Source organism: Choloepus didactylus, chromosome 21, assembly GCF_015220235.1.
Source record: "Choloepus didactylus isolate mChoDid1 chromosome 21, mChoDid1.pri, whole genome shotgun sequence".
NCBI lineage: Eukaryota > Metazoa > Chordata > Mammalia > Pilosa > Megalonychidae > Choloepus > Choloepus didactylus.
This window is the reverse complement of record NC_051327.1, coordinates 8,418,070-8,441,181: the sequence shown is the minus strand read 5'-3', so window position 1 is coordinate 8,441,181 and position 23,112 is coordinate 8,418,070. Positions and strand designations below refer to the sequence as shown.

The window sequence follows — 23,112 nt, the reverse complement described above, 5'->3', positions numbered from 1 at the left end:
AGGCAGTGGCACGATATATTTAAAATTCTGAGTGAGAAAAATTTCCAGCCAAGAATACTTTATCCAGCAAAGCTCTCCCTCAAATTTGAAGGAGAGCTTAAATTTTTCACAGACAAAGAAATGCTGAGAGAATTTGCTAACAAGAGACCTGCCCTACTGGAGATACTAAAGGGAGCCCTACAGACAGAGAAACAAAGACAGGACAGAGAGACTTGGAGAAAGGTTCAGTACTAAAGAGATTCGGTATGGGTACAATAAAGGATATTAATAGAGAGAGGGAAAAATATGGCAAACATAATCCAAAGGATAAGATGGCCGATTCAAGAAATGCCTTCACGGTTTTAACGTTGAATGTAAATGGATTAAACTCCCCAATTAAAAGATATAGATTCGCAGAATGGATCAAAAAAAATGAACCATCAATATGTTGCATACAAGAGACTCATCTTAGACACAGGGACACAAAGAAACTGAAAGTGAAAGGATGGAAAAAAATATTTCATGCAAGCTACAGCCAAAAGAAAGCAGGTGTAGCAATATTAATCTCAGATAAAATAGACTTCAAATGCAGGGATGTTTTGAGAGACAAAGAAGGCCACTACATACTAATAAAAGGGGCAATTCAGCAAGAAGAAATAACAATCGTAAATGTCTATGCACCCAATCAAGGTGCCACAAAATACATGAGAGAAACATTGGCAAAACTAAAGGAAGCAATTGATGTTTCCACAATAATTGTGGGAGACTTCAACACATCACTCTCTCCTATAGATAGATCAACCAGACAGAAGACCAATAAGGAAATTGAAAACCTAAACAATCTGATAAATGAATTAGATTTAACAGACATCTACAGGACATTACATCCCAAATCACCAGGATACACATACTTTTCTAGTGCCCACGGAACTTTCTCCAGAATAGATCATATGCTGGGACATAAAACAAGCCTCAATAAATTTAAAAAGATTGAAATTATTCAAAGCACATTCTCTGACCACAATGGAATACAATTAGAAGTCAATAACCATCAGAGACTTAGAAAATTCACAAATACCTGGAGGTTAAACAACACACTCCTAAACAATCAGTGGGTTAAAGAAGAAATAGCAAGAGAAATTGCTAAATATATAGAGACGAATGAAAATGAGAACACAACATACCAAAACCTGTGGGATGCAGCAAAAGCAGTGCTAAGGGGGAAATTTATAGCACTAAACGCATATATTAAAAAGGAAGAAAGAGCCAAAATCAAAGAACTAATGGATCAACTGAAGAAGCTAGAAAATGAACAGCAAACCAATCCTAAACCAAGTACAAGAAAAGAAATAACAAGGATTAAAGCAGAAATAAATGACATAGAGAACAAAAAAACAATAGAAAGGATAAATATCACCAAAAGTTGATTCTTTGAGAAGATCAACAAGATTGACAAGCCCCTAGCTAGACTGACAAAATCAAAAAGAGAGAAGACCCATATAAACAAAATAATGAATGAAAAAGGTGACATAACTGCAGATCCTGAAGAAATTAAAAAAATTATAAGAGGATATTATGAACAACTGTATGGCAACAAACTGGATAATGTAGAAGAAATGGACAATTTCCTGGAAACATATGAACAACTTAGACTGACCAGAGAAGAAAGAGAAGACCTCAATCAACCCATCACAAGCAAAGAGATCCAATCAGTCATCAAAAATCTTCCCACAAATAAATGCCCAGGGCCAGATGGCTTCACAGGGGAATTCTACCAAACTTTCCAGAAAGAACTGACACCAATCTTACTCAAACTCTTTCAAAACATTGAAAAAATGGAACACTACCTAACTCATTTTATGAAGCTAACATCAATCTAATACCAAAACCAGGCAAAGATGCTACAAAAAAGGAAAACTACCGGCCAATCTCCCTAATGAATATAGATGCAAAAATCCTCAACAAAATACTTGCAAATCGAATCCAAAGACACATTAAAAAAATCATACACCATGACCAAGTGGGGTTCATTCCAGGCATGCAAGGATGGTTCAACATAAGAAAAACAATCAATGTATTACAACACATTAAAAACTCGAAAGGGAAAAATCAATTGATCATCTCAATAGATGCTGAAAAAGCATTTGACAAAATCCAACATCCCTTTTTGATAAAAACACTTCAAAAGGTAGGAATTGAAGGAAACTTCCTCAACATGATAAAGAGCATATATGAAAAACCCACAGCCAGCATAGTACTCAATGGTGAGAGACTGAAAGCCTTCCCTCTAAGATCAGGAACAAGACAAGGATGCCCGCTGTCACCACTGTTATTCAACATTGTGCTGGAAGTGCTAGCCAGGGCAATCCGGCAAGACAAAGAAATAAAATGCATCCAAATTGGAAAAGAAGAAGTAAAACTGTCATTGTTTGCAGATGATATGATCTTATATCTAGAAAACCCTGAGAAATCAACGATACACCTACTAGAGCTAATAAACAAATTTAGCAAAGTAGCGGGATACAAGATTAATGCACATAAGTCAGTAATGTTTCTATATGCTAGAAATGAACAAACTGAAGAGACACTCAAGAAAAAGATACCATTTTCAATAGCAACTAAAAAAATCAAGTACCTAGGAATAAACTTAACCAAAGATGTAAAAGACCTATACAAAGAAAACTACATAACTCTACTAAAAGAAATAGAAGGGGACCTTAAAAGATGGAAAAATATTCCATGTTCATGGATAGGAAGGCTAAATGTCATTAAGATGTCAATTCTACCCAAACTCATCTACAGATTCAATGCAATCCCAATCAAAATTCTAACAACCTACTTTGCAGACTTGGAAAAGCTAGTTATCAAATTTATTTGGAAAGGGAAGATGCCTCGAATTGCTAAAGACACTCTAAAAAAGAAAAATGAAGTGGGAGGACTTACACTCCCTGACTTTGAAGCTTATTATAAAGCCACAGTTGCCAAAACAGCATGGTACTGGCACAAAGATAGACATATAGATCAATGGAATCGAATTGAGAATTCAGAGATAGACCCTCAGATCTATGGCCGACTGATCTTTGATAAGGCCCCTAAAGTCACTGAACTGAGCCATAATGGTCTTTTCAACAAATGGGGCTGGGAGAGTTGGATATCCATATCCAAAAGAATGAAAGAGGACCCCTACCTCACCCCCTACACAAAAATTAACTCAAAATGGACCAAAGATCTCAATATAAAAGAAAGTACCATAAAACTCCTAGAAGATAATGTAGGAAAACATCTTCAAGACCTTGTATTAGGCGGCCACTTCCTAGACTTTACACCCAAAGCACAAGCAACAAAAGAGAAAATAGATAAATGGGAACTCCTCAAGCTTAGAAGTTTCTGCACCTCAAAGGAATTTCTCAAAAAGGTAAAGAGGCAGCCAACTCAATGGGAAAGAATTTTTGGAAACCATGTATCTGACAAAAGACTGATATCTTGCATATACAAAGAAATCCTACAACTCAATGACAATAGTACAGACAGCCCAATTATAAAATGGGCAAAAGATATGAAAAGACAGTTCTCTGAAGAGGAAATACAAATGGCCAAGAAACACATGAAAAAATGTTCAGCTTCACTAGCTATTAGAGAGATGCAAATTAAGACCACAATGAGATACCATCTAACACCGGTTAGAATGGCTGCCATTAAACAAACAGGAAACTACAAATGCTGGAGGGGATGTGGAGAAATTTGAACTCTTATTCATTGTTGGTGGGACTGTATAATGGTTCAGCCACTCTGGAAGTCAGTCTGGCAGTTCCTTAGAAAACTAGATATAGAGCTACCATTCAATCCAGCGATTGCACTTCTCGGTATATACCCGGAAGATCGGAAAGCAGTGACACGAACAGATATCTGCACGCCAATGTTCATAGCAGCATTATTCACAATTGCCAAGAGATGGAAACAACCCAAATGTCCTTCAACAGATGAGTGGATAAATAAAATGTGGTATATACACACGATGGAATACTACGTGGCAGTAAGAAGGAACGATCTGGTGAAACATATGACAACATGGATGAACCTTGAAGACATAATGCTGAGCGAAATAAGCCAGGCACAAAAAGAGAAATATTATATGCTACCACTAATGTGAACTTTGAAAAATGCAAAACAAATGGTTTATAATGTAGAATGTAGGGGAACTAGCAGTAGAGAGCAATTAAGGAAGGGGGAACAATAATCCAAGAAGAACAGATAAGCTATTTAACGTTCTGGGGATGCCCAGAAATGACTATGGTCTGTTAATTTCTGATGGATGTAGTAGGAACAAGTTCACTGAAATGTTGCTATATTATGTAACTTTCTTGGGGTAAAGTAGGAACATGTTGGAAGTTAAGCAGTTATCTTAGGTTAGTTGTCTTTTTCTTACTCCCTTGCTATGGTCTCTTTGAAATGTTTTTTTTATTGTATGTTTGTTTTCTTTTTAACTTTTTTTTCATACAGTTGATTTGAAAAAAGAAGGGAAAGTTAAAAAAAAAAAAAAAAAGAGAAAAGACAAACAAGGAAAAAAAAAAAAAAGATGTAGTGCCCCCTTGAGGAGCCTGTGGAGAATGCAGGGGTATTCGCCTACTCCACCTCCATGGTTGCTAACATGACCACAGACATAGGGGACTGGTGGTTTGATGGGTTGAGCCCTCTACCATAAGTTTTACCCTTGGGAAGACAGCTGCTGCAAAGGAGAGGCTAGGCCTCCCTGTATTTGTGCCTAAGAGTCTCCTCCTGAATGCCTCTTTGTTGCTCAGATGTGGCCCTCTCTCTCTGGCTAAGCCAACTTGAAAGGTGAAATCACTGCCCTCCCCCCTACGTGGGATCAGACACCCAGGGAAGTGAATCTCCCTGGCAACGTGGAATATGACTCCCGGGGAGGAATGTAGACCCGGCATCGTGGGATGGAGAACATCTTCTTGACCAAAAGGGGGATGTGAAAGGAAATGAAATAAGCTTCAGTGGCAGAGAGATTCCAAAACGAGCCGAGAGATCACTCTGGTGGGCACTCTTACTCACACTTTAGACAACCTTTTTTAGGTTCTAAAGAATTGGGGTAGCTGGTGGTGGATACCTGAAACTATTAAACTACAACCCAGAACCCATGAATCTCGAAGACAGTTGTATAAAAATGTAGCTTATGAGGGGTGACAGTGGGATTGGGAATGCCATAAGGACCAAACTCCACTTTGTCTAGTTTATGGATGGATGTGTAGAAAAGTAGGGGAAGCAAACAAACAGACAAAGGTACCTAGTGTTCTTTTTTACTTCAATTGCTCTTTTTCACTCTAATTATTATTCTTGTTATTTTTGTGTGTGTGCTAATGAAGGTGTCAGGGATTGATTTAGGTGATGAATGTACAACTATGTAATGGTACAATTTGTTTTGTATGACTGCGTGGTATGTGAATATATCTCAATAAAATGATGATTAAAAAAAAAAAATGTAGTGTGCAACAAAAAGAGTACAATACAAGCAAAGAAACAGAAAATGATGGTCCATCTGAAGGAAGACAATAAAAATACAGAAAACAATGAAGAAGACATGAATGTAGACATATGGAACAAAATCTTTAAAAAATGATCTTAAAAGTGCTCAAGGAGATAGAGGAAAGTATGAAGAAGAAACTAAAGGATATCAGGAAAATAATCAATGAACAATATGAGAGCCTAAGTAAAGAAGTAGAAATTTTAAAAAGGAACCAAACAGAACTACTGGAGTTGATGATCAAAAAATTGAAATGAAAAATGTCCCTGAGGGTTTCTAAAGCAGGTTGGGGCTGGCAGAAGAAAGAATCAGTGAACTTGAAGAAAAGACACTTGTAATTAGTCACACTGAGGAGCAGTAAGATAAAAGAAATATGGAAAGCAATAATAGCCTAAGACAGCTTATGGACACCGTCAAGCATAGCAATAAATGCATTATGGAAGTCCCAGAAGGAGAAGGAAGAGAGAAGGCAGCAGAAGGAATAGTCAAACAAAGTATGTCAGACAACTTCACAAACTTAGCAAAAGGTATGAATATGCCCATCACAGAAGGTCAGACAACAACAAAGAGGGAAACATGAAGAAAAATATACCCTGTCATATGTTGATTACACTATCAAATACAAAGGACAAGGAGAAAGTTCTGAAAGCTGCAAGAGAAAAGCAATGTGTTATGTACAAGGGAATCCCAATTGGATTGAGTGCTAATTTTCTCATCAGAAAGTAGGGTGTCAGGAATGCTATGGTTTGAAATACTTAAAATGCTGAAAGAAAACAACTGCCAGCCAAGAATTTTATATCCAGTGAGACTCTTCTTGAAAAATGAGGGCACGATTAACAATTCTCAGATAAACAAAAACTGAGGGAAGTCATCTCAGTTAATGAATGACCATTCTTAAAGCTAGACAGCCTTACCAACAATGTTAAAGTCTTCAGACTGAACAGAGAGGACACCAGACATTGGTTCACACCAGCATAAATAAATAAAGACCTGCAGTAAAGTTAACCATTGGGTAATTATAAATGCCAGTATTATTGTATTGTTTGCTATGTAACTCCACGTCTTCCTTCTACAGGTGCTAAAATGCAAATTCATATAAAGTATGATAAATCTACAATTTTGGAATACAATGTACAAAAAAGTGACAACAAAGATTTCTTAAAAAGGTGATGGAGATAGAGAAGTATAGGAAACGAATATGTGCATGCTATTGAACTTAGGTTGGTGTCAAACCAAATATGATCGTTATGAATTTAGGATGTTAAATTTTAACTCCACAAAATAAAAAGGACTGTAAGTGGATACTATGAACAAGTGTTTGCCAATAAATTAGATAACATAGATGAAATGAACAAATTCTTAGAAACATACATGACTCAAGAGGAAATACATTTCAGCAAACCAACTACAAATAAAGAGATAGAATCAGTCATCAGAAACCTCCCAACAAATGAAAGCACAGGACCAGATGGCTTCACAGGGGAATTCTACCAGATGTTCAAAGAAGACATAACTCCAGTTCTTCTCAAACTGTTCCAAAAAATTGAAGATGATGAAATACACCCAAACTCATTCTACAAGGTCAACATCACCCTAATATCAAAGCTACCACAGGACACCACAAGAAAACTACAGAGAAATATCTGTTATGAATATAGGTGCAAAACTCCTCAACAAAATACCAGCAACCTGAATCCAATAGCATATTAAAAGAATTATACACATGATCAAGTGGGATTTATCTGTGGTATGCAAAGTTGTTTCAACATAAGAAAAACAACAGAATGAATGAAAAAAATCACATGATCATCTCAATTGATGCAGAAATGTACAGCATCCTTTCTTGATAAAAACACTTGGAACACTAGGAATAAAAGGAAACTTTCTCAACATGTTAAAGGGCATACATGTACAGTCCACAGATGACATCCTGTGGTGAAAAACTGAAAGGTTTCCCTCTGATATCAAGAACAGGACAAGGAGGACCCTGTCACCACTGTTATTCAACACTGTATTGGAAGTTGTTACCAGAGTCATCAGAAAAGAAAGTGAAATAAAAGGCATCCACATTGGAAAGGAAGAAGTAAAACTTTCCTTATTTTCAGATGATATGATCCTATATACCAAAAATCCAGAAAAAAAACCACAACAAATCTCATTGATCTAATAAATAATTCAGCAAATTGGGGGAAAATACAAGATCAACACCCAAAAACAATATACAAAACAATTAACAATCAGAAGAAACCAAGAAAAAAATTTTATTTACAATAGCAACTAAAAGAATCAAATATCTAGGAATAAATCTAACCAATGATCCAAAGGACTTGTACACAGAAAACTACAAAACATTGCTAAAAGAAAGGAAAGAAATCCTAAATACGTGGAAGAACATTCCTTGTCCATGGACTGAAAGAATAAATATAGTTAAGATGTCATTACCACCCAAAGAAATTTACAGATTCAATGCAATCCCAGTGAGAATTCCAAGAACCTTCTTTCCAGAAATGGAAAAAGCCAACCATCAAATTTATATGGATGGATAAGAGGCCCCAAATAGCTAAAGCCATCTTAAAGAAGAATGAAGATGGAGAACACACACTTTTCATTCTTAAAACTTATTACCAAGCCACAATACTTGAAACAGCATGGTACTGGCACAAGGACAGACATATAGACCAGTGGAATAGAGTTGACAGCTCAGAAATCAACCCTGACATTTATGGCCAACTAGTGGGCACAGACCATTCAACTGAGAAAGAATAGTCTCTTCACCAAATGATGCTCAGAAAACTGGATCTCCACATGCAAAAAAAAAAAAAAAAAATGAAGTCCCCTCCCTCATACCATATACAAAAATCAACTCAAAATGGATCAAATACCCTAATATAAAAGCTAGAACTATCAAAATCCTAGAAGCAAATGTAAGGAAGCATCTTCAAGACCCTGTGTTAGACAATGTTTTTTTTTACAGCCAAAGTGCAAGCAACAAAAGAAAAAATAGGTAAATGGGACCTCAGGAAAATTAAAAAACTTTTGTTTCAAAGATTTTATCATGAAAGTAAAATGGCAACCTACACAATGGAAGAAGATATTTGGAAACCACATTTCTGATAAAGGAATAATATCCAGAATATATAAAGAAATCCTTTAATTTAACAACAAAACAACAAACAACCCAATTTAAAAATGGGCCAAAGACTTGAACAGACATCTCTCCAAAGAATATGTACAAATAGCCGAAAAGCACATGAAAAGATGCTTAAAATCATTAGACATCAGGGAAATGCAAATCAAAACCACAATGAGATACTATTTCACATCCTTTAGAAGGGCTGCTATTTAAAAATGGAAAATAACAAGTGTTGGAGAGGATGCAGAGGAATAGAAACACTCATTCATTGGTGGTGGCAACTAAAATGGTGCACGTACTGTGGAAGAGAGATTGGTGGTTCCTCAGAAAACCAGGTACAGCTACCACATGATCCAGCAATCCCACTACTAGGTATATGCCAAAAAGAATTGAAAGCGGGAACTCGAACTGATATTTGCACACTGATGTTCATAGCAGCATTATTCCCAATTGCTAAACGATGGACTCAACCTAAGTGTCCATCAACAGATAGACAGATAAACAAAATGTGGTATAAACGTACTATGGAATATTATTCATCCATAAAAAGAAATGACATCCTGATACATGTAACAACATGAGTGACACGTGAAGACATCATATCGAGTGAAATGAGCCAGACACAATAGGACAAATATTGTATGACCTCATGTCTTGAAACAATTAGAATAAGCAAACTCATAAGTCAGGATTAAGAATATAGGTTACCAGGGGACAGGGTGGGGATAAGGAATGGGAAGTTAAGGCTTAAAATGTAACAGGGTTTCAATTTGGATGATGGAAATGTTTTGGTAATGGTCGGTAGTGATGGTAGCACAAGAGTGTGAAAGCAATTAACAGCACTGAAATATATATATCTGAATGCGAATGAAAAGAAAACCCACAGAATGGGAGAAAAAAATGCAAATCATATAAATAATAAGGGATTGATATCCAAAATATATAAAGTACTCCTATAGCTGAACAACAAAAAAAAAAACCCAAATTAAAAATGAGCAAAGGACTTACATAGTCATTTCTCCAAAAAAGATGTAAAAATGGTCAAGAAGAAAATGAAAAGAAACTCAACATTGTTAACCATTAGGGAAATGCAAATCAAATCAAAACCAAAATGAGGTACCACTTCACATCCATAGGATGGCTATTATCCAAAAAAAAAAAAAAAAAGGAAGGGAAATAAGTGTTGTGAGTATATGGGAAATTTGAACTTGCCTACATTGTTGGTTGTGATGTAAAGTGGTGCAGCTGCTGTGGAAAACAGGTTGGTGGTAACTCCAGAGGCATTGGAAATCCAGACTGTTGCTCCTAGTGGTCCTGTGGCTCAGCTCTGTGACACCAGGACCCTAAGGTTTGCCACAATGGCTGAAAATGGTGATAATGAAAGATGGCTACTCTGGAGGCCAAAATCTTTTAGCAAATTGAGTATTATTTTGGTGACTTTAATTTGCCACAGTGTAAATTTTTAAAGAACATATCAAATTGGATGAAGCCTAGGTACATTTGGAGATAATGAAAAAATTCAATAGGTTAAACCATGTAACAACAGACTTTACTATAATAGTAGAAGCATTGAGCAAATAAGGCAGAACTCAGGAAATAAGTGAAGATAAAACTAAAGTCAGAAGCTCTCCAAGTAAACCTCTCTCTGAAGTGACTGACAAGTATAAAAATGATGTTAAAAACAGATCAATTTATATTAAAGGCTTCCCAACTGATGCAACCTTTGTTGACATAAAAGAATGGCAGGAAGGTAAAAGAAGGAAGAAAGCAAAATGAAGTGAAAGCTAAGTTAAATTAACAGCCAAACAAGAGAAAGAAGAAAAACAGAAGTTGGCAGAAGATGCTGAAATGAAATCTCTAGAAGACAAGATTGAATGCTTTCTGAAATTTTCAGGTAACTCAAATGATCAGACATGTAGAGAGGACTTTCATATCCCTTACTCAAGTCATGTTGAAATAAAATGGATAGACTTTATCAAAGGAGCAAAAGAGGGAATAATTCTATTTAAAGAAAATCTAGAGAAGCACTGGAGAGTCAAAAATACAACCTACAGTGGTAACCTACAATTGAGGAACAAATATGTGAAATGACAAGTACTAGAAGGAGAATTGAAGGAAGACACTTGGGAAAAAATCATAGAAGATCAACAAGAATCCCTAAACCAATGGAAGTCAAAAGATCACAGATTTAAAGGAAAAGTAAAATGAAATAAAGCTGCCCAGGCTGGGTCTGCTAAAGGAAACCTACAGTTTCAGGGCAAGAAAACGAAGTTTGTTAGTGATGATGAGTATAATAAAAATGGTGCAGCTGGAACAGTGAAAAGAGCAAGGGAAGAAGCAGTCAAGGAAGAACCTGCATCAAAACAACAGAAAGCAGAAAATGGATTGGAGACCAGTAGCTTAGAAAACAAAACTTTTATTCATTTTCATTAGATGTTAAGCTGCTTTTCTCTTTGGAGGTTTTTAAAAAGAAAAGCAAATTAAGTCCACTTCTATACCCACTTGTAAGAAAGGAAAGTTTTCTTGTTTTCTTAATTTATCTTTTGTTGTTGTTATCCAATTGATAATTTTTAATGTATAGCTTTGTTTATGTTATTTCAGATGATTCAGATATGAAAGGGAAGTTTCTTCCACTCAATTGCCTTTGTAATATGACAATATGTAAGTGCAACTTAATAAAATATATAAACAGAGCCAAAAAAAGTAAAACATTGAAATATGATCCAGCAATTCCACTTCTAATTATATACCTAAAAGTACTGAACATAGATGCTCGAATACTCTGTTCATGGCAGGATTATTCAACAATAGCAAAAGGTGTCCATCAACAAATGAATGAATAAACAAAATGTGGTGCATACATACGATGGAACATTATTCAGTTATAGTAAGGAATGAAGTTCTTCTATAAGCTATTTCTTGAATGAATTATGAAAACATTATGAAAAGTGACATGCTGCATATTCCCAATTACAGGAGTAGAATAGGCAAATTCATAGGGACCCAAAGTGGAATAGAGGTTACCAAGGGCTTAGAGTGTGGATGGGGGTGGGGTGAGGGAGTTATTGATTAGTGAGTATAGAGATTTTGTTTGGGGTGATGAAAAAATTCAGGAAATATTGGTGATTGTTATTGTATATTGTGAATGTACCTAATATCACTGAACTGTACACTTAAAATGATAAATTTTGCTGTGTATATTTTTCCACAATAAAAGATGAAAGAAAATGAAAGATTGGATGTGGAGGTGGGAGCGGACACTGGATGAGACTTTGGAGTTGGTTTCCATGGGAAAGGGTGACTGTATTCCATGTAGCTGTGGCCAGTACTTTAGGTGGATGTTCAGTGGTGATGTGAGTGGACCATGGGCAGATACTGTCATTTGCCACCCCAATTGTTTTGTCCTCAATCATCCTTGGTGACTGACATTCCCTGCCATAATAGAAGCTTGGTGACAGATAATTTCCCAGAATCTCTTGCAACTAGGGAGGACTAAGTGACCTGGTTCTGGTTAATGAGATGGGAAGCATCTGTTGGGGAGCATTCAGGAAGTATTTCACTCCCCGCTACATAAGAAGAGGTGCAAGGAAAGAACTCTCTTCCCCAGGTAATTTTTCTGGCTTCTGGTAATTTTTTAGTATTGAAGCCTGCGACTTTACAAATTATTTTATAATCATGAGATCACAAGTGTGAGAAAGGACATCAGCATCCTGAGGATGGTCTAGTGGAATAAAGGAAGGAGTAAGTGTCCTTGATGACACGGTGGAGCCACTAAACCAGCCATGGTGCATGCTATCTCTGTATTGCTTTGTTATGTGAAATAGTATAAATTCCAATTGTTTATGCCACATTTGTTTACATGTTTTACATGCTTTCACTGAAAGCATCCTAAATTAGAAGCTCTGTCATTCTAAATCTATCATTATAACCATGGGAATCTTACCTGTTTACTTATTTTCTAAAAGCATATTTTCCATTGAAATAATGCTATAAAGAAAATCATGTTTCAGATATTTTACAGAAAAGATTTTGTAAAATTCTGGTGGAGTATTTGCTTTTAAAGGAGAATAAGTTGAGTAGATGGGAAACAGAATAACAATTTAAAAATAGTCCTCATGGCCTTTATGAACTGCTCTCCTGAATAGGTTGCCTAAATTGCATTTAGATTGAGCCATTTAAAATTTCCTTTCTTTGAAGATCAGAAAGGATTCAATATTGGCAATTTTATATGGTTCAATCAAATACATATATGAACCTAAAATAATTTTAACTCTGAAATACATACCTGATATAGTGCACAAAATGTCGTCTCTGAAGATTGCTTATACTATCACCATTATATTTTATCTTTACAAGATAAACAAGAAATATAACACATTGACACATATGCTTTCTCTTATCCTTTGCTGAAATATGTAAATAATTGTGGCATGTTTTACTGAACCAGCTCTGCTATGAACAGAAGCCATTAATTTTTTTTAACATCTGCAAAACCAAAATGAGCAAACAGCCTTAAAATAATTCCATGAGCAAACTATAGTCAAAATAGAATAAGAAAGGAAAATCTCAAATCCACATATACCCAAATTTGCCCAACAGTCTTGATGAAGAAGCCATTAATTTTATAAATGTTTTAATCTCTCTAGAAAAACTGAAGATCTCTTTCAAGTATTATTTGTGTACAATATTCAAAGCTGAGAAATAGGCTGACAACTTGAGACAGTCTGAAAGCACCTATGGATTGAATACTCAGTGTGTTTATTCCACATGTAAAGTCAGGCTATGCAAATGAAATATTTGGATGCTTTATACTTCCGCTTGTTTTTTAGTCAAGTATCTGTTCAAGTATCAGTAGCTGCAGGCTATAAACTGAAAAATATCTTCATTTGAATTTAATGGAGCCATCTGTTGTAGTTTATCATGTACTTCCAGTATTCCTTTGAAGTTGTCTTTTGTTTGAATTAACTTGAAACATGGTAGATTAGTAACACTTATAAGAATATGTAACCCTGGAATACCATAAGCAAATTCTTTTCTTGGATAAATTATGTTTTAGTAAACACATTCTAGGGTAAGTGCATTTCTGACATGTAGACTTTCTATGAAATTACTTATGCAATAGAAATACAATTTCTCCCTTTTGTACTATTTCAGAAACGTTTATCTTGTTGGCTTTCTTAAGCTGGATTGTATTTTCACACCAATAAACTTTCTTTTAAAACTTGGCCTAATCAGCCAATTTTAAAATCCAACATGGTTCCAGCAGTCTTCAAAGGTACACAGCACTGGATTTGATCCCAGCTTAGCCAACAATTTTTCCTTTGAATTGTATGTTCTTATGTAAAAACAGAACTTCAACCGTAACAAGCACAATTGGAGCGATCATGACCCACTTACCAGCTCTTGTTTTGCATTAAATCTGCTATGAGATAGCCCTACACTCCTACCTAAATGGCTAAAATTAAAGAGATTGATTGTGGCAAGTATTAATCCATTTGTGAAACTACTGGAACTCTCATATACTGCTGGTGGAGTGTAAATTATACAGCCAATTTGAAAGGCTGGCATACAATTAGCCTATGACCCAGCAATTCCACTCTTATGAATATGCACAACAGAAATGTGTGCCTATTTGCAGCATTCTCCAAGAACATTCGACACATCAGAATTTGTTAATAGCCCAAACTGAAAACAACCTGAATGTCCAAAAGCAATAGAATGGGTAAGTAAATTCATACAATAGGATATTGCACAAACAATACGAAAGAACAGTCCACCACTTTATGCAACAATATGGATGAATCTTAGTAACACAAATAGGCCCTAAGATAAGAGTCCCATTTATTTAAAGTTAAAAAGCAGGTAAAAGTTATTTCTGATAAATGAAGACAGAATAATGGTTTATTGTGGGGTGGGGAATGACTGGAAGGAGCACAAGGGAGGCTCTGCATTCTGGGAATGTTTTCTCTTGTTTGGAGTCGCAGTTCCATGGGTGTATTTATTCTGTGAAGCTTCATTGAGCTGAACACGCACAGTGTGTACACATGTCTGTATTTAAAAAACAAAAAATTCTCCACATCCAAAAAGGCCTCTGATGAGTTATTTAAATGCTCTTTTAAATTTCAAGTTTTCTTTTTAAAATATCAGTAACTATTTTTTAAAAGGTATTAAATTAATGAATTTTTCTTGATCTTGTTTAAGGGAAAAGGTTTCATTTTCATTGGGAAGGCAATGGCCAAAGGCAAAGGAACTTATGAGATTCACGCAAAGATTTTTGGAAATGTTGGTGATAGCCTATTGAAGAAGGGCTAAACAAAAATATTATATTTCCATAAGAGCTAATAACATATAACAATTAAAAATTATGTTTCAAAGGAGTTGCCTAAAATGGTAAAATTATCACAGCATAGTAAGAGTGGAAGAAGGTAATTGTAAATGTAAATAATTTATGCATGCACAATATAATTAAAGTGTCCCAAAATAAACAGACCAGAAGAAAATACACAAACATATCCACACTTTCATATCTGTATAGACTTCATATATTATTTCTATGCTAGTATTTTCATTAGGAAACTATTTTAAATCAAGGAAAATTATTTTTGTTTAAAATTCTTCATTTTATTATAATTTTATACTTTTCATAACATTTTTGACATATTAAAGTTCTGTGAATGCTAGATGCTTCTCTCTAATATTTTTAAATAGTAGACTTAAAAATAGATCAAAAAATTAAAAAAAATAAATTGAAAAAAATTTTGCTCATATCTTATCCAGTAGAAATAATCATACCTAAGAATCTCAACAGTTGAGATTTCCTGAAGTTTTAAAGCTTGTCTCATCTATTATTGTGCTTTTCCTTTTGCTCCGCATTGAACCATTCCAATAAAGTTGTTCCAAGGGAAGGAAATACGTTGCTCTCGTGAGATAAACAAATAGTTTGATAAGGAAAACAAATAATCTTGATGGTGAAAAATTTGGGAAGGCCAACAACTCAGCTGTGCAAAGTTTTGCTATATGTTGAGGCAAGCACTATTCCAGCAGCCCTGCCAGAAATGGAAGGGAAATCCAGAGAATGAGACATGGGCCTTGATACGTTCCTACCTGTATGGAAAGTTTGGGAAGCCGTGTACGTGCACCATGTTTCACACAAGCTCAGGACAGACTGGAGAGGGCCCCAAATAGCTACACTTTCCCAGTGAATGTGAACCCTTGTGCAGGTGCAGAGGAGGCATAAGAAGATCCAAAAGAAAATAAAGTCAAAGCAGACATGCCTGGTGGTTTGGAGCTATGTACTGCAGAAAAACATTTATTAACGTTATCCCATTCCTGTAGGTGTGAACCCTTGTAAATAGGAACTTTTGATGAGGTTACTTCAGATAAGGTATGGCCTAGGATGAGTCTTAATTCTATTATGAAAGGCCTTATAGGGAAGGTCAGAGAGAAAGAAAAAAGCCACAGAAGGAACAGCCAGAAGCTGAAAGTCAATGGAACCTGGAAGAGAAGGGAGAGGCCAGGAGAGGCCGCCATGTGCATTGCCATGTGACAGAGGAGCCCAGGACCAAGGATTACTGACAGCCAGCTCTAGACAAGAGTCTTTTGGAGCAAAGCGTCACCTTGACAACACTCTGAATGGTAGTTCTTCAAACCTCAAGGCCATGAAACAATAAATTCCCATGGTTGAAGCCAACTTATTGCATGGTATTTGTTTTAGCAATGAGGAAAATAACATGAAAATTGCCTTGAACTTTGAATTTTTATGCAACCCACACACATATCCAACTGCAAAGGGTGGGAGACATATGGTCAAGATATTTAAGCACAACCTCTGATCAATTTTTAGCTGACTGGTAAGTTATGCTGCAACCTCTAGGATGCCAGGCTTAGAAATAAAAATAAGAGTTAACATAAAAACCTAAGCAGAGACAGCAACAACTGCAAACTGTGGGCAGAAAGATGCTACAGTCCAGACAAGTCAATATGCAAACAAACAGCCAACAACAATAGCCCCAGGTGGGGGAGGGATCAGAATCCTAAATTGCTATAAAAGGAACTTTGCAGATATGATTAAGTTAAGGGTCTTGAGATGGGAAGATTATCCTAGATTATCTGGGGGGTCCACTATAATCAGGTGTCCTTACAAGGGGGAGGAGCATGGAGGGATATTTTGATGACAGAAGAGAAGTTAATGGGACAAGCAAAGCAAGAGGTTGTAGTGATGAAGCCTTGAGCCAAAAATGCTGGCAACCTCGAGAAGTTGGAAGAGGCAAGGACCAAATCCTCCCCGGAGCCTCCAGAAGGAACCAGCCTTGCCAACCCCTTGATTTTAGCCCTGTGCAGCCCCGTTCAGTTTTCTGACCTTCATAATTGTGATAAAACAAATTTCTGTGGTGTTAAGCAGCAGATATGTGATAATATGCTACAGCAGCAACAGAAAATTAATACATTGACCAAGCGAAAAAGAGACAGTGACTGAGACAGAGAGAACACAGGATCAAAATCAGAAATGAAAAGACATCACCAAGACCTTACAAAAACTGAACAGCCTACAAGGGAATACAATTTTTATATGTTTTATTGCTATAAAATTAACTCAAAATTCTCCATTTTAACTATTTTGAAGTATGCAATTCATTGGACCATCATCAATACTATCTAATTTCATAACCTTTTCATCACCACCAATGAAACCTCTGAACCTGTTAAGTAGGAAATCCATCCACTTCCATTCCTGTGTAATCACTAATCTATTTTCCATCTCTATGGATTAGTCTACTGGGAATATTTCATATATGGCCTTATGTGTCTGCATAAAGTTTTCAAAGTTTGTCCATGTGGTACCATGTATCAGTACATCATTCCTTTTCATGGCAGAATAATATTGCATTATATGGACATACTGGATTTTCTTTAGCCATTCATCAGTTGATGGACATTTAGGTTATTTCCACCTTTTGGCTATTATTATGAACATCCTGGACAAATATGTGTGGGCACATGTTTTCAATTCTCTTGGGTATATATTATAAGTGGAATTTCTGTGTCATATGGTAATTCTATATTTAACTTTTTGAGAAAGTGCCAAATTTTTTCCACAGTGGATGTACCATCTTGTCTTCACCAGCAAATTATGAGAGTTCCAATTTCTCAGCATACACACCAATCCTTATTCTTCCTTTTTCAAAATTATAGCCATCCTAGTGGGGTGAAGTGGAATCTTGTTGTGGTTTTGATTTGCATTTCCCTAATCACTAATGTGTTGAGCATCTTTTCTTGTGAATGTTTTGGCTACTTGTATATCTTCTTTGGAAAAGTGTCTATTCAAGTCATTTTCCCATTTTTTAATTGTGTTGTTTGTAGCTTTGTATTAGAATCAACTAATTGGGTGAGTTTCTTCAGTTTTATTTTTTATCTTTCTTTGAATATTCTGATATTATTATTCTAAAGGGGTCAGACATTGTAGGGAAGCAAAATTCATTAAATAAGTGTATTGATTTCGTATACTCCCCTCTTACACTTTCTTGTGTAATGTTTCAGTCCATAACATTTATTTTTTTTTTAATCTTCATTTTATTGAGATATATTCACATACCACGCAGTCATACAAAACAAATCGTACTTTTGATTGTTTACAGTACCATTACATAATGGTACATTCATCACCCAAATCAATCCCTGGCACCTTCATTAGCACACACACAAAAATAACAAGAATAATAATTAGAGTGAAAAAGAGCAATTGAAGTAAAAAAGAACACTGGGTACCTTTGTCTGTTTGTTTCCTTCCCCTATTTTTCTACTCATCCATCCATAAACTAGACAAAGTGGAGTGTGGTCCTTATGGCTTTCCCAATCCCATTGTCACCCCTCATAAGCTACATTTTTATACAACTGTCTTCGAGATTCATGGGTTCTGGGTTGTAGTTTGATAGTTTCAGGTATCCACCACCAGCTACCCCAATTCTTTAGAACCTAAAAAGGGTTGTCTAAAGTGTGCGTAAGAGTGCCCACCAGAGTGACCTCTCGGCTCCTTTTGGATTCTCTCTGCCACTGAAGCTTATTTCATTTCCTTTCACATCCCCCTTTAGGTCAAGAAGATGTTCTCCGTCCCACGATGCCAGGTCTACATTCCTCCCCGGGAGTCGTATTCCATGTTGCCAGGAAGATTCACTCCCCTGGGTGTCTGATCCCACGTAGGGGGGAGGGCAGTGATTTCACCTTTCAAGTTGGCTTAGCTAGAGAGACAGGGCCACATCTGAGCAACAAAGAGGCATTCGGGAGGAGGCTCTTAGGCACAACCATAGGGAGGCCTAGCCTCTCCTTTGCAGCAACCGTCTTCCCAAGGGTAAAACCTATGGTAGAGGGCTCAACCCATCAAACCACCAGTCCCCTATGTCTGTGGTCATGTTAGCAACCATGGAGGTGGGGTAGGTGAATACCCCTGCATTCTCCACAGGCTCCTCAAGGGGGCACTACCTCTAAAAAAAAAAGACATAGCATTTATATATAAATGTTTGTGTATGTATGCATAATTCCCACAAACCCAAAAAGAATCACACAAAAACATAAAACTCTAGGCCAATATTATTTATAGATAGAGACACAAAACATTTACATATAGTATTAACAAAAGTAATTGGTTTTAAGGATTAATACATCATCAAGTTAAATTTTGTCCAGTAATTAAATTATTATTCAAATTAGATCTATTGAGGCTAAACCTGCTTATAATTGTGCCTAAGAGTCTCCCCCGAGTACCTCTTTGTTGCTCAGATGTGGCCCTCTGTCTCTAACTAAGCCACCTTGGCAGGTGATCTCGCTGCCCTCCCTCCTACATAGGACCTGACTCCCAGGGGTGTAAATCTCCCTGGCAATGCAGGATATGACTCTCAGGGATGAATCTGGACCTGGCATCATGGGATTGAGAACCTCTTGACCAAAAGGGGGATGTGAAATGAAATGAAATAAAGATTTAGTGGCTGAGAAATTTCAAATGGAGTTGAGAGGTCACTCTGGTGGACATTCTTATGTACTATATAGATAACCCTTTTTAGGTTATTGTGTGTTGAAATAACTAGAAGTAAATACCTGGAACTATCAAACTCCAACACAGTAGCCTTGACTCTTGAAGACAATTGTATAACAATGTAGATTATAATGGGTGACAGTGTGATTGTGAAAACCTTGTGGCTCGCACTCCCTTTATCCAGTGTATGGATGGATGAGTAGAAAAATGGGGACAAAAACTAAATGAAAAATAGGGTGGGATGGGGGAGATGATTTGGGTCTTCTTTTTTTATTTTTATTTTTTATTCTTACTCTGATTCTTCCTGGTATAAGGAAAATGTTCAAAAATAGATTGTGGTGATGAATGCACAACTATATGATGGTACTGTGAACAGTATATTGTACACCATGGATGACTGTATGGTATGTAAATATATCTAAATTTAAAAAAAGAAAAAATTTCAAAAAAATTAGATCTATTAATGTCATACAAAATTTCAGTGTTTGAAAAATAAACTTATAATTTCAATAGATAACAAAAACTATTCCATGAAATTCAATCCCTAATCCTGGTACTACTCAAGAATCTAGAAATTTCCAAAAGTATTCTTAATTTGATCAGAAATATATATATCTTAAAATAAACATCATAATTAATGGTAGGATATTTTTAACATTGTAACTAAAGGAAAGTAGTCTACCAGGTAGCACAAATCATAACTCATATAAAAGATACTAAATAGTTAACTAAATAATACCTAAAAAATAAATTTGGGTATAAATATTTGCAAAAAATAGAAAATAAAATCTTTGCATGAGTGCTTATCTAAAAACACCCAAGTACTTCAGACTGCAATATAACAACCAGGAAACTGGCTCCATATGTATCAAGATACAAAAAGTAATACCTTTCTTATACTTCAGAAATATTAGGGGAAAATATAATTAAAAAACACCTCAAAATACCAAAAAAAGAAAATCCCATATTATCCCAGTAATTAAATTAACAAAAAATCACTGGATGGAAGCAGTAAATTGCATTATATTTTCCAAGTATTTTTGCCCTTCCTTAGAGTAGAGGAAGATTTCCTTTTTTATCCCATTGAACTCAAACTTGACTATGAATTTCTTTGACAAATAAAATGTGGACAAAAATAAAATGTGCATATATACCACATGCAAACAGAAGTTTTATGAGCCGTTTCAGGTTTCTTCAAGCATCCTTTTTCCTCTACTTCCAACAACAAGAGTGTCCCAGATAGAGCTGCTTTTTTAGCCTGGACCCCAGAGTATAGAGATAAATCTAATTGTAAGAGAGAAATAAATAAATCTTGTTGCAAGCCATGGAAATTTTGAGGTAGTTTCTTACCCCAGCAGAAAATAGAAAAAGATGATACAGAAATTTGTTTCAGTTTGAATTATATGAAATGTCTTTTTTTGTAGGACAAATCTGATTAAATATCAGCCATTTCCTAAGGAGAGACAATGTTTTTTAATTCACATATCTCTGGATTAAGAGGGTCATACAAGGCATAACTTAGAGAATATTATGAGACCTGATGATATTATTGGTTGGACCTTTAGTTTCTTTCCCTTTGGGAATGCGTGTGCAGAAGGGATGGAAGCAGAGTGTCTCTCGCTTTCCAGCCGCCGCCGCCTCTGCAGCCATGCTCTCCGTGCGCGTCCCGCTCGCCACCCTGGCGGACCAGCAGCTGCTCCAGCTCTCGCCCCTGAAGGGGCTCAGCCTGGCGGACAAGGAGAACACGCCCCCGGCCCTCAGCAGTTCCCGCGTCCTGGCCAGCAAGACCGCCCGGAAGATCTTCCAGGAGCCCGCCGAGCCGGAGAAAACTAAGGTTCCTGCCCCCAGCGTGGAGGATGAGCCACTCCTGAGAGAAAATCCCCGCCGCTTTGTCATCTTTCCTATCGAATACCATGATATTTGGCAGATGTATAAGAAAGCTGAGGCTTCCTTTTGGACAGCTGAGGAGGTGGATCTTTCCAAGGACATTCAGCACTGGGAAGCCCTGAAGCCTGAGGAGAGATATTTTATATCACATGTTCTAGCTTTCTTTGCAGCAAGTGATGGCATAGTAAATGAAAACTTGGTGGAGCGATTTAGCCAAGAAGTTCAGATTACAGAAGCCCGCTGTTTCTATGGCTTCCAAATTGCCATGGAAAACATACATTCCGAAATGTATAGTCTCCTTATCGACACTTACATTAAAGATTCCAAAGAAAGGGAATTTCTCTTCAATGCAATTGAAACGATGCCTTGCGTAAAGAAGAAGGCAGACTGGGCCTTGCGTTGGATTGGGGACAAAGAAGCTACCTATGGAGAACGTGTCGTAGCTTTTGCAGCAGTAGAAGGAATCTTCTTTTCTGGCTCTTTTGCATCCATCTTCTGGCTTAAGAAACGAGGATTGATGCCTGGCCTCACATTTTCCAATGAACTTATTAGCAGAGATGAGGGTTTACACTGTGACTTTGCCTGCCTCATGTTCAAACACCTGGTTCACAAACCTTCGGAACAGAGAGTAAAAGATATAATTATCAATGCTGTTAGGATAGAACAGGAGTTCCTTACGGAGGCCTTGCCTGTCAAGCTGATTGGAATGAATTGCACTTTAATGAAGCAGTACATTGAATTCGTGGCAGACAGACTTATGCTGGAACTGGGTTTCAGCAAGGTTTTCAGAGTGGAGAATCCCTTTGACTTTATGGAGAATATTTCGCTGGAAGGGAAGACAAACTTCTTTGAGAAGAGAGTAGGCGAGTATCAGAGGATGGGAGTGATGTCGACTTCAACAGAAAACTCCTTTACTTTGGATGCTGACTTCTAAATGAACTGGAGATGTGTTCCTTATTTTGCTGATGTTTTTCCCTTCTCAGCAAAAAAAAGAAAAAAGAAAAAAAAAAACAGCTACTTGAAACGTTATCAACCAGCTACACCACGGATTGACCCTAATAGGAATATTTGATGGCATCTTTGAAACTGTGTAGCTACCTCAAATCTAGTCCTGTTAACAATACTAGTGGAGTCTTCTAGAATGGGGGTGTCTAAGACAAAGGCTGGTAGGGTATTTTTGAAAGATCTTGTCCATGTTTGGTTTTCGCAAGCAGGTTGGCTGTAGATGACTTTGCTAGAGCTGTATCCACAGCAGTCTTAGCCTTCGAGAGGGGGCCCCTCAAGCTGGTTAGATCCAGTGGGCTTGAACCTTCAGTTGTTACCACATGGCAGTTGGAAGATGTCATCCTCATTGCTTCAGAGCAGATTTTAAAAGTTTACTTCTTAGTTTGTATATACAACTGGCACTTTACATGCAAATAAACATTGTACTGTCAAGCTAAAAAAAAAAAAAAAAAGAAGGGATGGAAGCAAATATTTGCGACCAAGAGGGCATACTGTAGTAGATTGCATTATTGGTGTCAGGTGTTTTTTTTTCCTCAGTGTGGGAGGGTTTTA

The 23,112-nt window shown here is 36.6% G+C and overlaps 1 protein-coding gene and 1 pseudogene across 1 annotated transcript in view; both read left to right on the top strand.

Annotated features, from left to right (window-relative positions):
- The window catches only part of LOC119517681 (ribonucleoside-diphosphate reductase subunit M2-like), a 30,790-nt gene extending 8,199 nt beyond the window's left edge, over window positions 1–22,591 (top strand). The window contains exon 2 of the mRNA XM_037814590.1: window positions 21,297–22,591. Coding sequence (XP_037670518.1) covers window positions 21,317–22,489 — 1,173 coding nt within the window. The 5' untranslated portion in view covers window positions 21,297–21,316 and the 3' untranslated portion in view covers window positions 22,490–22,591. The remainder of the gene's footprint in view (window positions 1–21,296) is intronic.
- Window positions 9,779–11,230, top strand: LOC119517682 (annotated as a pseudogene).
- Window positions 22,592–23,112: the final 521 nt, after the last annotated feature.